This window comes from Camarhynchus parvulus, chromosome 3 (genome assembly GCF_901933205.1).
Source record: "Camarhynchus parvulus chromosome 3, STF_HiC, whole genome shotgun sequence".
NCBI lineage: Eukaryota > Metazoa > Chordata > Aves > Passeriformes > Thraupidae > Camarhynchus > Camarhynchus parvulus.
In genome coordinates this window covers 64,905,848-64,922,523 of record NC_044573.1, presented here as the reverse complement: position 1 = coordinate 64,922,523, position 16,676 = coordinate 64,905,848, and the positions used below count along the sequence as shown (strand labels likewise).

Genomic DNA, 16,676 nt, shown 5'->3' with positions numbered 1-16,676 from the left:
GCTTTCCATTTCACTATTCACAGATGATAAAAACCTTTCTGAACGGGAATTTTTGTTTTCAGTTTAAATAATTATTTATTATCCAAGTCTTACAAATTGAGTGTTTTCCCAACAAGGAAAGTTAGAAGTAAAGAGTGTAATTTTCATGAAAGCTCGAATTTTAAATTGTTTTTTTTCTTACTGAGGAGATCACTTGTCTCCTTAATTAACATTAAATCTCTTATATACCTCATTGTCCATATGAGTATGAAATCAAGCATGAAATTCATAAAATCAGTTTATGGGTTCTCGGGTAAAATAAAAAAAAATCTTCCTCTTCAACTTCTTTTTTTGCCTAAAAGGCATGCTTAATTCTCCAAGGATGGAGAATTAAGATATTTTCTTAAATATCTTAATTTTGAAAACCTCGTTTTCTCTTCAAGCCAATATCATCTAGTCTCCAATTAAACCAAAAGAGCAATAAAAGCTAGAGCAAAACCAATCAGACCTACAGAAAATGGGACTTTTGAGGTCTAATGTTTCTGGACTGAAAAAATTTGAAACAGAAATTAGAGGCACGTTCCAAAATATTGGGTTGTGACTTCTCTCTTGTCAGTGTACCAGCTACCACAGAGATAGAAGCCATCCTTCTGCTTCAGCTTTAGTGTCTCATAATTCCTACTGATGGCACAAACAGGAAAGATGCAGGAAAACTCTCTTCTCCAGAGAACCTGGTGAACTGAACTACCTTCTTTCCTACTAATGCTTCCCACAACACAAACCATTTCATTGTTTACTTTAGAATGCACTAGCTTTCCAAGAAGTAGACAGTAAGTAATGAGATTATGGACATAAAACAGCTAGACCAGGATGTATACTATTAGGTTGGAAGAAAAATACAAACAGATGTCATTCAGCTAAGCTGATTCAGTCAGCAGCAAATAATATTTAGCTCTTTGAGATGAAGTAACATGTTAAGGATAAATTATGTTCAACTCTGGCAAGCTACTAAAGAATACAGCAGCGCTGGGAAATGACAGCACCAGTAGTGTCTACAGATTGCTTCAGTTTATCCTTTTTCTTTAACTAAAAAAGCACAAAAGTTTAATACATCTGAGATGATACATGTATTCATGCATACATTTTCAGAGGACAACCCATGTTTGTGCATGAAGGAGAGCTGGCTCCTGCAGCTGGAGCCTTGCCTCTGTGTATATTACTTTCTTCAGTGCCACTCTTACCTTCCTTAATCAAACAAACCAGCATGAAACAAACCCACACTGTTGGTTTCATATCTTGCTCTTATCAGTCATCATCAAATCTCCTCTTCTCAAATAAGCTTATAAAAAATTTAAAAAAAAAAAGTCTACCACAAGCTTTCATAATTAAATCAAATATACTAGATCAGATGGAATAAATTTTCTATCCCAAATTTGTAATGAAAAAACTAAACAGCAGCATTAAAGGGTGATTTTATACCACTACAAATGCTGGCCTAATATTTATTTTCACTCTCTTGGATTTTTCTCTAGTTCACCTAAGATACTTCTACTTTCCTGTTAGAGAAGTGGTTAGGATGCAGGATTAATAATTAATATTTTAAATCTTTCCTAAAAGGAGAGAGAATAATAAACAGAATTTGCATTCCCACCTCCAGGTGCACAAACGAAAGATTTTTCATTCATTTTTGGTTATGTGCCATGTATTTATGTGCCATCATTAAGAAGATAATACAGGCTTGTCTTTCCTTCCCTGCATAACACCATCCTGTCACCAGTCTGTCCCAGTTCTTGGATGAAATCAGTTCACTGATGAGCTTGAAGGAAGCTGAAACCATGTAACACAGTAACAAGTTGGCACGTGCAGAGAAAGCATTTTGAAAGGTCTGTGGCTGTAATACAGTCCTTGAACAAGTGTGCACACACAGAGGCCAGTTCTGTCGCAGCTCAGGAGCAGTCTGATTCCTTGCTGAAGGTAGTTTTCCTTTAAGCACTTCGTGGCAAGGACCAACTTCCTTGAGGGCAAACTGAAAACTGTGGATTAAACTCTCCCAGTACTGTAAATATCGCATTTATATCAATAAACACCCCTGTATCTCATATTTCTTTGTCTTGGCAATAAAAAGCATTCCTCACATTACCACAAGACATTGCAAGTACATACACTTTTCTTATAATTGGGAAAGTGGAACCAAGAATATGTTTCTTCACAACCTTAAGCTGTGTTTCTGTGTATATTCAGAAGGTGAATGACGCATAATCATCCATGCAAAAGAGGAGTCAATATGAAAGAATCTGGTTATGGACAAGGTGCCTTTCATTGCACTTACATAATTCTGCACATGACTAGCCACGTTTTTTTCACAAACATTAAAAACCTTTCTGGCTCTGGAATTGATATAGGTAGAACATATTAGGAACTTCGGGTGTATAGCCCTGTTGTCTCAGGGACAACACTATACTCATGACTCACAGTTGTATGACAAGTTTGATGGGAAATGTTCACAGAAAACAACCAATGAACAATCACATTTATTACCTAAAATGGCAAATATGTACAGCATGAAAAAACATTATGTACTTAAATGTGAGTAAAATTATTAACAAACAAGTGTCCTAATTTGATAATCATTCAGATTCAAATAAAGGACTTAAATAAATTTCAAAATGCATCATCATCATCAATCTATTTTTTTGCTGATGTTTACAGTGAAATTTTCAATGAAACATCGCTGATTCTAAAGCACAGCTTTGAAGACCTTCCCACAATTTTATCCCTGAAAACAAATAAATATAAACCTAAATGTGAATTCTAACAGAAATCTCCTTTTCTTAAATTGCAGATATCTGTCAACATGCTTTTATTTTTATTTTTGTTTTGTGTACTAATCAGAGCTGTAGTGTATAATTTTAATGTAATTTTTTATGCTTTGGTCATGAAAATACTATCTATATTAAGGCAGCTAGAGCACTGGAAGTACTAAGCATAAAAAGTTAATTTCTGTTCTGAGTATATTGATAAACAAAGTCTATAAAATATAAACTCAAATTACTCTTGCCAAGTTTTCTTTATGTATCTCCTGGGAAAAAACCCCATTATTACGAATTTAATTTCATTTTTGTGCCCATAGTTTATTGTTCTCGAAGATGAAAAAGCCCAGACCACCTGAAAAATTTTTAAAACATTGCTTCAGATGAAAAACTAGAATATACCTGAGAGTGAGTATTCGCCTTTTAGACTTTCGCTTTCTCGGATTAGAAAGGCTCCTTCCTTGTTTACAGGGTACAACAGTTGTCTTTCGGCATCTGCTCGTCTGATTGGGCCAAAGAACCATCTGAACAAATAAAAACCATTAATTTTACCACTCAGTGAAACATACCAGGAAGACAGTTTAGCTTTTATAAACATGCTGCATATTTACTAAGAGATAATCTGTACTATGTTAATTAAATGTTAATAGTGGGGGAACAACAAGAACTACAGAACAAATTTATTGCTAGAAAACGTCCCTTACACATTTGAGTGAAATCTGGATTTTACTGCTGATGAAAAGTCTTACTGCTTTTAAGGCAACAAGGATTCAGAAGTGACAGACTGGCCTTGTCTCAGAAAAAATCACCAAGAAAAATTGCCGAGGCTACAAGGGCAGAAATTGATGCCAAGTCCATTGATGCCACTTGAACTAGGTAGAGGTGCAGGTATGTGCTAACAACCCAACATCTTAAAAGACAAAAGATCTCTCAAACTGCAGAAGGCTTCTCAGATTCCAAGGTGTAAATCACCCTGTTTCCCCATTCCACTGCCACGTCAATACCTCAGAGGAGTTACTGGCAATTTTTCAGCTTCGCTGCTTTTTCACAAACAAAACCAGTGTATCCCTCAAGTCACTACAAAAATTTCTGCGCCTGTGTTGTCTGAAAATCTACTCCGATCTGTGGCTTTTAAAACATTTTTCCTCACTAAACCCTGTAGTTTATAAAGGCTTCTTCAAGCAATAATTTTAATTTGCTCCTTTGAAGATAAGATTTAGCTCTCTTGCTGCTTTGTGCTGAGTTTAAATTAGAGATAAATAAGACAAATATGAGTCAGCATTCTCAGCTGGAGTGGTGTTCAGATTCCTTCCAGCAATCATGCAAAGCTCTTTCCAAGATTAGCTCCACCTCTTATTTGAAGCAAATGATGATAAATAGGTATCAGAAAGATGCCATAAGCTCATAGGAGAATTCTTTTTAAATTAATCATAGCTAAAACTATTACACAAACTTCAAATATAAATTAATGCACCGCAAGTAAGTTGCCTACTTGATTTGTAAGTTACTAGTAAAAAGTACAGACCGAGTCATCAACAAACTATTTTAGTATCTGCAAGGATTGTAGTCATCTAGAGGAATGGAGGAAATAAATGAGAATATTGGGTGATGCCTTAGCTGATCAAGCATGAGGACTGAAAAATGGGTTTGTATTAACAAAGAGGAAATAAAAAGAGGCAAATGCAGACAGCACTAACCCACGCTGAATATGCTTTACTAACAGAAAATGAAAAGAAAATTAAAGACAGATTTTTCCAGACCATATTCCTGTCCACTGAGTTGAAGATGATTTGGACAAAATAGGTCTTGATACATATTTGGCAAGCAAAGTAATCTCACTAGAAAGCTGTAATGTGTTAGAAGTAATTTTAATTAGTTAAATGTGTTCATTAATTCAACTAATTAATTAATTCTTTCATTAGACTGCAGAAAACTAAGTAATCAATAAATGTTCAAACCCTTGACTAAGGTTCTTGTCAAAGGAAGGAGAGTACAAGTTCAACTGTATTCAAGATGCAAAGAAAATCTGTCTGCCCTAAAATCTAAATTAGAATCTTTCTGAAATTTCTAAATATACCTGCTCTGAGAATAACATCTGAAATCTAACAAACTATACAAGACAAAAAAACTTAGTATTTGTCCCCTTGAAGCATTACCTATCACTCAATCATGTCCAAAGTGACTAATCCTCATTCAAGTGTATAAGAAGAGATGTTTAATTTTTTGTGTCTTCTTCTTGGGTTACAAGGATAGTACCTTTTCAAAATAATTTAATTTTGTACCAAACCCAAAACAGCTTCCAGTGCATTGTTAGCAAGACTGGATTTGATAGACATAGTCAAAATACAGTCTTTATGTGACTCAACATTTGAATATACAGCGTTAGTAACTCAAACTTCTAAAGCTGAAAACTTGAGCAGTAATATAATCTATGCAACTAGAGGAAACTCTTGGTTTATTTTGAATATATAAATTAATTATGTAAAACCATGTCTACAATATAAACCATGATTTGGGAAAATAATACGCACATAAGTTCATCACATTTAGGATAATTGTGATGATTTCAAAACATTTGATTTCAAAACATTTCAGCTTATATGCTTATTTTTATTAGGCTGGAAAAACTGCACTTAAATCAATATGAAATTACCATTAAAGGTTATATGGAGGATATATAATATGTAGGTTCTGACTCCAGATAAACCTAGCAGTCAAAAAGATCCTAACTTGCAAAATAGTATAATTAGAGCAACAGTATTAAAGGAGGTAAGTGTAACTGAAGCAATTACAGAGGGTGAAAAGTGGATACATATTGTGTATTACCTCATTTGCCCGACTTTATATGATTTGATTAAAATGTTTCAGAAAAATACAGGGAAAATTACTTTTAATAGCACTTGAATATTTGATTCTTAGTTCAAAGCCATTTGGTTTGCAATAATAATTATACAGTACCAAAAGTAATACTGAATGTGAAAGAAACAATCTGTTAACTTCAAAGCAAATAATTTAATTTGTTATTCACTTTTTTTTTAAACTAAAGCACATCTGAATTTAAAGTACCATTTTCAGTGTAATGGAAGTTTAAATTCCTTTTATAAAGCATGAAGAGCTTATTTCGATTTCTAGTAATTGAACTTTTGCTTCAAAAGGCTTAATATTTTACTTGATCCAAAAGTGTGTATCTTAGAGGGAAAAGCACTCTAAAAAGTAATAATGAATCAAAGTAATTGCTCACCACGAGATATTGGTCTGCAGGATAGGAAGGTCAGACCAAAACAACACCCAATCCTCAGTAAATCTATTCATGTTTTATAGCTCAAAGACAGACAAAAGTTCTAAAAGAGAACACTTGGAAAACAAGAACTAAACATGAAGCACTATCCCCTGAACTAGTTAAGTAACTTCTCTGACTTCAGTGCAGTGTATTGGCACCAGGCAGTCCAGGAGAAGTTTGAATTAGCAATTCTTACACAGTATCAGCCTGAACTTCAGCTCACCGCCAGGCCACTTTGGGTCATGACTGTTGGTGCCGGATCAGTAGATTACCAGGTACGGCACAATGGCACCAGGTATGAGTGCATTCAGAATTGGGCACAATTTTCCATTTTGAGCAGGAGATGTCTGGCTAGCACAGCAATAGTCCTCTTCTGTCAGCAAGACCCAGAAAGATGCTTTCTTGGCCAACACTGCATCCAACACCCCAACTCCCTTTTAAGTGTAGGATGCCAGATCTGGTTTTTGGGGGATTGTTTCTAGCAGCTTCCTCTAAATCCCTTGCTTACTCTATCATTCATCACTATCAGGAATACATTCATTAAAAATTCCAGGGTACTTCCAGGTCATTTTGGCCCCCCCATATAGGACGACTTTGGAGCCAGAAAACATGACCTTTGTATAGGTCCATAACAAACACAGTCCTCACTTGTTGCAGATGATGCTCAATACTGGAATACCAGTGAGATTTGTTGTGGTTATTGAAAGCATAGTAATCACATCTGTTTTGGCCATCAGTTCTACCAGCACGTTTATCATCACCATGTCACATCACGGATTATAGCAGGTTTTGTCATGGCATGTTCTCTGACTGTGACAGTATCACTGCTGAGACCTCTAAAGACTTTCTTCCAGCAAAGGAAATCTTCATCTAGCTGAATGCTGGTGTTTACACTTGAAGGGCAATTTTTTTAGAAACAGAGATCACATCACCTTACACTCATTCCTGCCTACCTATTCAGCCCAGTTTGAATTAAGATGGAGTCATGAGCTCAAGGGAAGTTGGTAGTGCTACCTGGCTCCCCCACTGCCTTTCCTGAGAAGCTTTCTGTCCTCCATGGTGCCATGCACTGCTGATCTCCATCCATCTAAATGTCAAAGCCTCATTTACCTGGCTTTGCTTTCTGTCCCCCTGTGCTTTGCTGCATAAAAATCTGCTAAAATAAAAGTAGTCACTCCTACTTCTACACTTCTTATAGCAGGAAGATACGGCTGGAAATTTCAAGCTGGACAATAAAAGAGAGGAAAAGTAACATGGGCCAAAGAAAAATGTGGGGGCAAAGTTCTCCAATGCTGTATCACTGGCAACATTTCTACTGCCTGGTAACATGCCTAGAAAAGGACAAAAGCCCCAGTGGGGAAAAAAACAAAACAAAACAAAACAAAACCACAAATATCCCCATAACAAAAAGAACGAGTATGCAAATGAATTTTCTTCCTTCTCATTAATGCAAAATCTCCCTCTGATAAAACCTGTGCAATGCACTTATCTGAGATAGAGACTGACGATGTTACAGATCTCAACTAATCTGGGAACTTTGGGCTTTTTCTGTCACAAAACTAACTCTATCCAATACACAGAACTAGTCTCCTCCCAAAAAAAGGATTCCCAGTCATGCTCCAGATGAAAATGCTCTCAGGGGAAATATATTTTTTGGCAGCCTGCCATTCCTTGGAAACCCCTTGCATAGACCCCACATCTCCCTACATTCCATCTCTCTTCTTGGTCTCTCCTAAATCTATAACATGCTAAATCCTGACTCTAACAAAAGGTGTGTGCTGAGCCTTAGCCAAAGCACTCCACTCATGGGCCAGACAAAATATTTCTTTGGACATGTCACTCTTTGGGTGATGTGGGTAAGATGCTCACGACCAAGCTAAAACTGACCCTGAAATAACATCTGCAATCTTTAACTTTCTTGGAAATCTCAGCAGATTCATCAATGCTCTTGTTATTCCCACTGAAAACCAGCAGAGAAAATGATGCAGAAGTTTTTCACCCATTTGCTTTAAGGCTCACCAGTTTCCCACTTTTATCCTCTACCATTACTTAGATTTAATGTGTACAGGAAAAAAGTCAGAATTAACTCTACAATTTCATATCTGAAGTCACTGAATTTCCTTTAATAAGTAGCCGTAGCTGGGATATGGGGAGATTATTTCAGTTTTTCATTCAAGTTGCAGGACACTGGAGGTAAGATAAGACTAAAAGCAGAGGTCTGTGACTTACTCCTGATTTTTTTAATGTTCAGTTAAAAGCAAAAGCCCTGAGGGCTGAGTCAGCAGTAAGGTACAACCACATACAGAAGCTGTGATCATTACAACAGGAATGAAGAAGGAGAAAAGAGGGGAAAATGCTGAAAAATACAAGGAGAAACAACAGAATATATAACAGCAAATAAGTCACATAAGATTTATTTTCAAAAATTATTGAAGATGTTAAAATGAACAACACAATCCTATCCTTGATCAGCACTTTGTGGCATAAGGGCACCTTGCTTCCCACTTTTCATAAGTGCTCACAACTGGGACTTACTTTCTCATGTTGGGGTAAGTCTCTTGAGTCTGCTAAATGTCAACAGCTGAGAGGGTTTGTTGAGATTCCTGTAGTTCTCAACCAGAAGTCTCCATTAGGGAACAAATGGTGCTGACAAAAAGGTTATCTGGCCCTCCAGAAGATTAATTCAAGTGTGTTAACTGTGCCTGTAGTACTAGGCTGAAGAGAATATGTTTCTTTGATGGAGAAAATCAAAGAATTACTGCATTCAGAGCAAAATTCTTGGGTGAAGACAAAAAAAAACCCAGATACTCTCTATACTGAAACCACATATATCTCAGCTTCTTCTGGAATGAAGAAAGCTTGTGTAAGAGCCAAAACAAATATAGAAAAGCTCCATCAGCATATTAAGTTTACATTTTAAATGCTTTAAAATCTATCATCATAGAAAGCTGTAACTGCACACTGAAGTACTTCAAAGTTAGCAGATGACAATATTAATATTGCTTTCATGGCATCCACTCAGCCATTTTCAGAAGATCCACTGTGATACCATCTTTAATTACATGGTCATATCCAGTGCTCCCTACAGTGTTAATATGAATGCTGCCCACTGAATAGTTACCCTCTATTTTGTTTTGTCATTGCATAGATAGAGTTCATTTACTGTTTTAAACAATTTATATTGTTTAGCATCTGCTTGCCATGCCAGTTACAAAATTACATGAATGGCTTCTTTCCCAGCAGCCTCTACTATAGTGTTCATTACTGTAATATCCAAATGCTCTACAAATATTCATTAAATACTTTTTCTGTCTCTTTTCCTTGCAATATACTTTCTGCGGTGGAGAAACAGCCCAAAAAGGGACTAAGGCAATATGAAAATACTGCGAGTATTTTCTACTAATTTTGGATGTCCAACTTGAAAAGTCCAAGACCTGCCTTTCAGGAATTTAACATTTTGCACAATTTAACAGTTATTTGCACAGCAATAGGTGCTAACTTCTGTGCCACAGAAGACAAGGAGGGATGCATGGAAAGCTAAAGAGACAGAGAGATCCTCCAGGGTCTTATTCAATTACTTTCATCATATGACCACCCTGTGACCACTGGCCTTACTCAGCACATGGAAACCTGAACAGGCTTGTGTGCACCACTCTTCTCTGCTGTCATCTATGCAGGACAAAGAAGGCTGCTGAACCAGCTTTTAATCCATGCCAGGTTTGCAGTCTGCTGTGGGTAAAGAATAGTGCAGAAACAGGAGCAGAGGTTTACCAAGGGAGCCACCAGCAAGTCCTCTCTATGCTGACAGAACGGCTCCAAGCACCTTTGGGTTTTCCCAAAATATCAAAAATAGAGAATGAAATCATCAAACTTTAATAATATGTCCAGTTACTACATATAAAATATAATTTTATTTTCAAGGCCTTGGTTATATTGAAGCAAAGTTTTTTTAGATAGCAAAAAAGAACACACTTTTAGTGCACCAATCTTCCCTACTAAATATCAAGCCATTTCTCCAATGTACATGAACAAAAGATTTCTTGTATTGTTCTGAGCCACATTTTTTCTTCCAGGCAGAGGAAGAGGAACCCTGTGTCTCATCAGTGCCTGGAATCAATTCTGGAAAATTCACACACAATCAGGTAAAGCCTGGAAAAGTTAAAAGCAACTAAACAAGCTCTTCTGATAGAAAATATTAGGTTGTTTTAATTATGAGACTAATGAAGTAATAGCATTGCTTCAACAGCTGCTTTTTCAAAAAATTAGGAAATATCACTGCATAGATGAAAGACTTTCAGGTGTAACACACCTAAGAAAAACACGTGCTTTACAAACGATGAGGTGTATGTATGAAGGAGAGAGTGGGAGACGAGCGCTGGCTGATTCAATTTTTCCCTTTATAGTCTACAGTGAACCTGGTGACAGTTTCCAGGGAAAAAAAAAAACAAAACAAAACAAAACAAAACAAACAAAGAAAACCAAACCAAAACAAACCAACAAAAAACTCCCACAAAACAAAACAACAACAAAACCAAAAAAACCCAAAACATATGAGATAAAACCAACCAAAACCAGAAAAATCTTTAGTCTGGGTAAACCATAAAGGTGAACACTTGCCAGCAAAATTCCTTTCAAGAGCATTTTCAAAAACACAAACCTTCCTATAAATGGCCTAAGAATCTAAACAGTGGAAATTAAGGGATTTCTCTAGGGCTTGCAGACTTTAATTGGGCAGAATCCAGAAAACCTAAGATTGATTTTCAGGCAGAGCCCTTCCTCCTTACTTCTTTCTACAGGCATGCCTGGGATCATTTTTAATTCTGTTTATTCCTCACTGTCATTTACTATCAGGTACTGAAGGGTACATGGAAGGACAAAATTTAAGAAGAAGGAATTTAAAGCTAATGGTAAAGGAAGTCATAGGACATTACAGGAGGAAGGGAGAAAAACAAGACAGTAGAAATGCAAAGTTGAGAGAACCATAGAATTAGCAAGTGGATGCATTGAGAGAAGAAAGTCAGAGTTAGTAGGCAATGATGAGAAAAGAGACAAAGCTGAGCACTGCATTCAGTGCCCAAGGGCTATAGCCTGCTGCTGAGCTGCTGCACTGTTCAGCAAATGCTGGTTTTCATCTTACCCTGCTCCCACAGGGAGCCTGGCCTTTGGCAGCCATTTCAGTCCTACTTGGGAAAACAATTTTATAGAATATCTCTTGAAACAATTTCACAGACTAACTCTCACTGTGAGGATTGCTCTACACAGATCTTTTCTCTGTCACTTTCTTAGTTCATGACACCACTCTTTTTTGTACTTGCCAAAAGAATAATTTGACATTAGTTTTCATCACGTATTTGTTGTCTAGGAGTCATTGCTTTAAATCTCATTCACCAAAGTACTATCAGCAAAAAGTGAGTCAGGAGAGGTTGTTAAAAAACATTAATATACCAACACTTTTCTCTGTCTACATAAGTAAATCATCTGAGATCTTAACACATTGCAGAGAGTACCTGGCTCGGAATTGAAATTTAAAAAAAACATTTAAAATGTTTATGTACAGTGACTCAGCACAATTTTGATTACTTATTTACCACAATAAGAATCTAGCTCCCTCCAAGTAAAACCAGAAATTCAGGTTTTCAGGAACAGTTATGTCAGGCATCACATCTAACCTTTGGCAATTACAACGAATTTGCTTCATACGGAAAGAACTGAGTCATGCACATTGCCCAGAACCCTGTTGTTGAATAACTTATCACAAACTAAAATGAAGACTCTTGTGTGCATTGTGTGTGGGACTTGGAGCTTCTGAATCTTTTCACAGTGGATAGAATAAGTTTGATTTTCTTTCCACAGAGAAAAACACAGAACATGTGAATAGATGGATATAAAATAGTTGTGTAAAAAAAAGACTCATTTCTACACCATGTAAACAGTAGAGATCTATCAAAGCAACAGAGCAACACCAATTTATGTTTTCAAAAGTCTGCATGTTTGAAAGTGACTGACTGTCGTAACACTCTCTAAGTTTTGCTGTATTTTCCACACTTTGAGATCAACATTGCAATTTTTCTTTGAATAACCATTACACTGTGAAATACAGTTTTGGAAAATAACAGATCCCATTTTGTTCTTGGCTTTTGGATAACGTTTTCCTAGTGTTCTTGTCAGCAGATATAGCTGAGTGGTTGGTGTTTTTCCAGAAACACTAAATTTATGTAGACTTGAGAGATTTTTATTGGGGAAATGGCAGAATATAAGAGGAGATATGAGAAGAGGCATAGAAGCAAAAAGGAAAAGAGAATTAAATTATACTTCTCCATCTATTTTCTAAACAAAATATTATAGTTTAATTTGGGAAAGTACTCCATTTGAATAATTTTAAAATTTAAAGGCTTTTTGTTTCTATTTTCAAATAGAAGTTCCAACAAAATTTTACCCTTTTTTTCTTTTAATTTTGTTCAGAAATGACTAAATTATCTGAACACAAGACAAAACCAAGCAATACTCTTCACATTATTTCAGGGCATATTTTGATTTCATACAAAACTAAAATGAAGGATTTTTGAGAAACCTCTTTGCTTCTTTCTTTCAGGTGAAAGCAGACATTTTTCTTTTCTCTCATCCCATACTTACTTGATAATGAATATACACATTAGAACACAAGTGATATGTTCATCCCCATAAAAGGAGACCTTTAGCTAAAACAAGGCAATTTAAACCTATGATTCTAATATATTATAGCCACTAGCTTGCTGGAATTTACAATGTGCATAGATGCTTAAATTCAGTCATATGGAAAACATATCACTTTAATAAACACAGGTAATATTTTGGGGACTGAATGTCTCTGAGCCTACCACCAAAATGAGGCATTACTTTTGCTATCATTTCTTTGTAGCAAGATTAAGGTTATTGCCAGAAAAAAGTTTTTATACTTCTAGACTGAAGGAGCAGACTCATCACACTTTCATTGTGTAGTGTCTTTAAAAACAGATGGTTTCAATTTACTAATCACTGACAACTGGACTGTAACACTGAACAGTAGCTTACTCCACACAATCCCAATGGCTGCAAATGTAAAACTCTCAGCTACCCTGGCAGACTGACCTTATGTGCATCTGAGACACAAAAGAAGCCCCAGGCTCCACTAACAAATCACTGGGGCAGAGATGAAGAAAATGCAGGAGATTACTTTCTCATGTGAAGAGGGCAACAGATGTGTCAAAAAGGACTCTGAGCCCCTAAAGTCTGGTTTTGGTCCGAGAAATACATTTGTTTTGTGTTGCACCACTGTTTTCAGTGTAATAAATAATGAGCTGTGCCCTAAATAAAGGACGCTAAACAGAGCACCCTAAATAAAGGGCCTGTCAGGGCTCCACAGGCTTTTACAGTAAAGAAACTGTGTGGGATTGTTTAGATAAAGGAAAATTCAATAGTGACTAAGTTGGTTTAAACCCATCACAACGACAGGCATTTCCTCTTCCAGTCTAAAGCAAATTTACTATCTTGCAAACATAAACACCAAGATTACTTGTGTATTAGTCTAAAAATCTGCGACACTTTGTGTGTAAACCTTTCCCACAAGGACACAGTGGGCCATGACTGTACTGTCACCTGTTGTAAGGGATTATGAATAATACTACATTCATTTTTCAGCAGTTGATAATGGCAGCTGACCACACTGCAAATATGGGAATTGATTTGCTCTGAGTGTGCTACAGGATGACGAACCACTGTACCTTTGGCCACTCTTGCACTCAGTAATGACTGGCAGTGACTGTTTCTCCTGTAGGAATAGTATTATAAGGCCAAGGACATGACCTGTGTGATTTAGCATAACTCACCCAATACTGGGTTCACTACACAACAGGAAACAAGTCACAGTCTGATTAATTTTTTGAAATATCCATAAATTCATCTAATTTTGTGAGTCCCTGTTTGTGTAATTGATTGTGTAATTAATTTTAACATTTGTATTCATTCTTCACAATATTAGTCATCTGCACATTGTATTATTTAATCTACTCTGAAGTTCTTCTGTTTGAGAAAACAAATAATAGGTGAAAGTGATATCATATTGCTTTTTCTGGAGTTTTCGTTACACAAGTCCCATTTAAGAGATTAAAGTCAATTGTCAACGTTTATTCTCTGTTGTAGTTTTGCACCTGAAAAAGGGTTCCATTGCATTTAAAGCTTGTTCTGAAACAACAACCTACATTTGGAGTCAATGAAAGGCTACCACTGTCTTTAACATCCATTGCTTTAGGATTTGGGGTGTGAAATACAGCCATATAATCACCTCTTTAAAAAAAACCCAAACTTAAAATACATTCTGAGACCATATTTCTGCTGCACAGTCTTTCAAATAGCATTGTAAAATCTCGCATCAATGTTAGTAGTACTTGTATACATTTCTACTTCTACACTGATATAAAATAGTCTAAAAGTAGCAATAACTCTGCTGTTCATAACCGAGGAACAAAGTGGAAATCTTGAGGTAACCTTAGTGTTAACACGGTACAGAGAACACAAATAACATGAATTGATTTAACACCATGGGAAACTCAAATAGACAAGATAATTTTCAATCATACATTCACTTAAACCATTACAGCTTCCAAAAGCCCTCAATTGATTTTCTTGAGAAAATCCTTCCAGAGAAATTATTTTCTTTTCTCACAGACAAACTCAGTACAGAAATAATACAGAAGCCCTGAGAAACAAACAGCCCCTGTGCCCAAGACACTGGTGGCAAAGCAGATATCTTCATCCATTTTGTGTAGAGCTCTCTCTTGGACATGCACTTGGGTTCACACCTCAGACTATTGCCAGAAGTCTGGGGGACTTGTGTCCTCTGCCAGGTCAGCTTTCAGTGAAGGACAACCAGGACACTGTCCTCAGAGGGACTCATAAAGAAGCTGTGAAGTCTGGCATCCTCAGGTAACTCTAAGACAAAGGACAAAATGGTTCTTCATGGGAGGACAAATTACTTAAATAAAGGGCCTTCCACCTTTCAGACTAACCTTTTCAGGGTGACAGATGTGAAGGGTGACACAATAAAGATACTTTTGACTTCTAGAAGTAAAGCTGGAGCACATCAAACTCCACATCAGCTGTGTATTATCTGACCAAGACCCTTACACAGATTTCATTTGCAAGAGATTACAACACCACAAAAGATTTATGTCAGCATCACAGGAAGTTTCTGGGTGATTTTTCAAGCATTTAGCTCTGTACTAACAAGATCTCATTTTCTCTTTTCTTTCCTTGCACATTTTCAGAAAACTCATAATTATCTTATTATTATAATCAAGTTGTTATCCTGGAATAACATCCTGAACCCCCAGGTTTACATCTTTATCATTTGCATAGTCTGAGTTTGCCTGTCATTTCTGGTTTGACCTTGTAGGGTATCTCTTATGTTTTTATGTCTTAATATCTTCAGTACAGATAGAATCTTATACAATCAGCTAGTGTGACTGAGTTTATTTCTGGTTATTGTCTTTGTTAACATTAACTTGTCAGTTTTGCTGTCTGTATGTTTGTCTCCCTCCCTTTCCTTGTTGGCAAGGTCCTCAGATAATCCTGAAAAAGAAATGTCCCCACACTCCACGTGCCATTCTCTGTCAGTGCAACTGAGCAGCTCCTCCTCATCACCACCACCCTCCTCGTGTGCCCTTCACCACACACCCTTAGAGGAGCAAAGACTCCTCCTGTATTCCCTTACAGAGACTTCCACTAACTGAAAAGATCAGTAATTTCAAAAGGAAAACTGGGGCTGGTGAGTTTTCAACATTTCTGAAATTTATGGTACATATTCATTCCCACATGTGAGTCTTAAATCTCTTTTTTTTCTCTTCTTCTGCAGTGAGATTTAAAAAGCTATGCTGCAAAATTTTTATTCTATAAATACAGGAAAAAAATTTAATTAAGTTAAAAATATGTCTAATTTATTTAGAGAAAGCTAAGGAAAAATTCTTTCTGACACTACTGCAGATAAATTTATAATGTAAAGTATTATAGAGTACTCTGCACAGAAGTAGTGGAATGTCAATTAGTGCAATCCTTTATGGAGCTATCACTCATCACTTAAATCACTGCTTTATTTTTCCAGTTTTTATTGATTAAGATTAGTGTACCAGCATGAAAAAAAGAGTATGTCTTTCTATGTGGTTTAAGTGATAGGGAAAAGGAATACTTTTTCATTATCAATATTTTGATCTTCTAAAAAGCTATTTCCAGATGATTTCTAAGCCTGTCTGGAGAACTGAAAAAATGCAAATTTGTAAATTTTCATTCTAATTGCTTATAACACTCATGGTTTTCTTTACACAGATATGAGTTGAAAACCTGAATGTCAACATATAAAAAAATTCTGATGAAGGACAAACTTCTTATATAAAGACATTTAATCTCTAATTTTTAAAGTTTTAAAACAAGAAGGGCCTTCAAATATATACTATATAGTATTGTTTTAAAAATAACTGAAAATTTAGTTTTCCTCTTACAAAGTTAGAGGAAAAATGTAATAAATATGTACTAATTTACTAATAAATGTAGCAAATTCGTAATAATATTTTTCCTTTTTTAAAATACCATTCAATAAA

At 36.0% G+C, this 16,676-nt stretch overlaps 1 protein-coding gene across 1 annotated transcript in view; it reads right to left on the bottom strand.

The window, feature by feature from the left end:
- Window positions 1-16,676, bottom strand: part of FRK (fyn related Src family tyrosine kinase) — a 45,094-nt gene that overhangs the window by 19,693 nt on the left and 8,725 nt on the right. Inside the window, exon 2 of the mRNA XM_030945158.1 lies at window positions 3,192-3,313. Within this exon, the coding sequence (XP_030801018.1) occupies window positions 3,192-3,313 (122 nt within the window). The remainder of the gene's footprint in view (window positions 1-3,191; window positions 3,314-16,676) is intronic.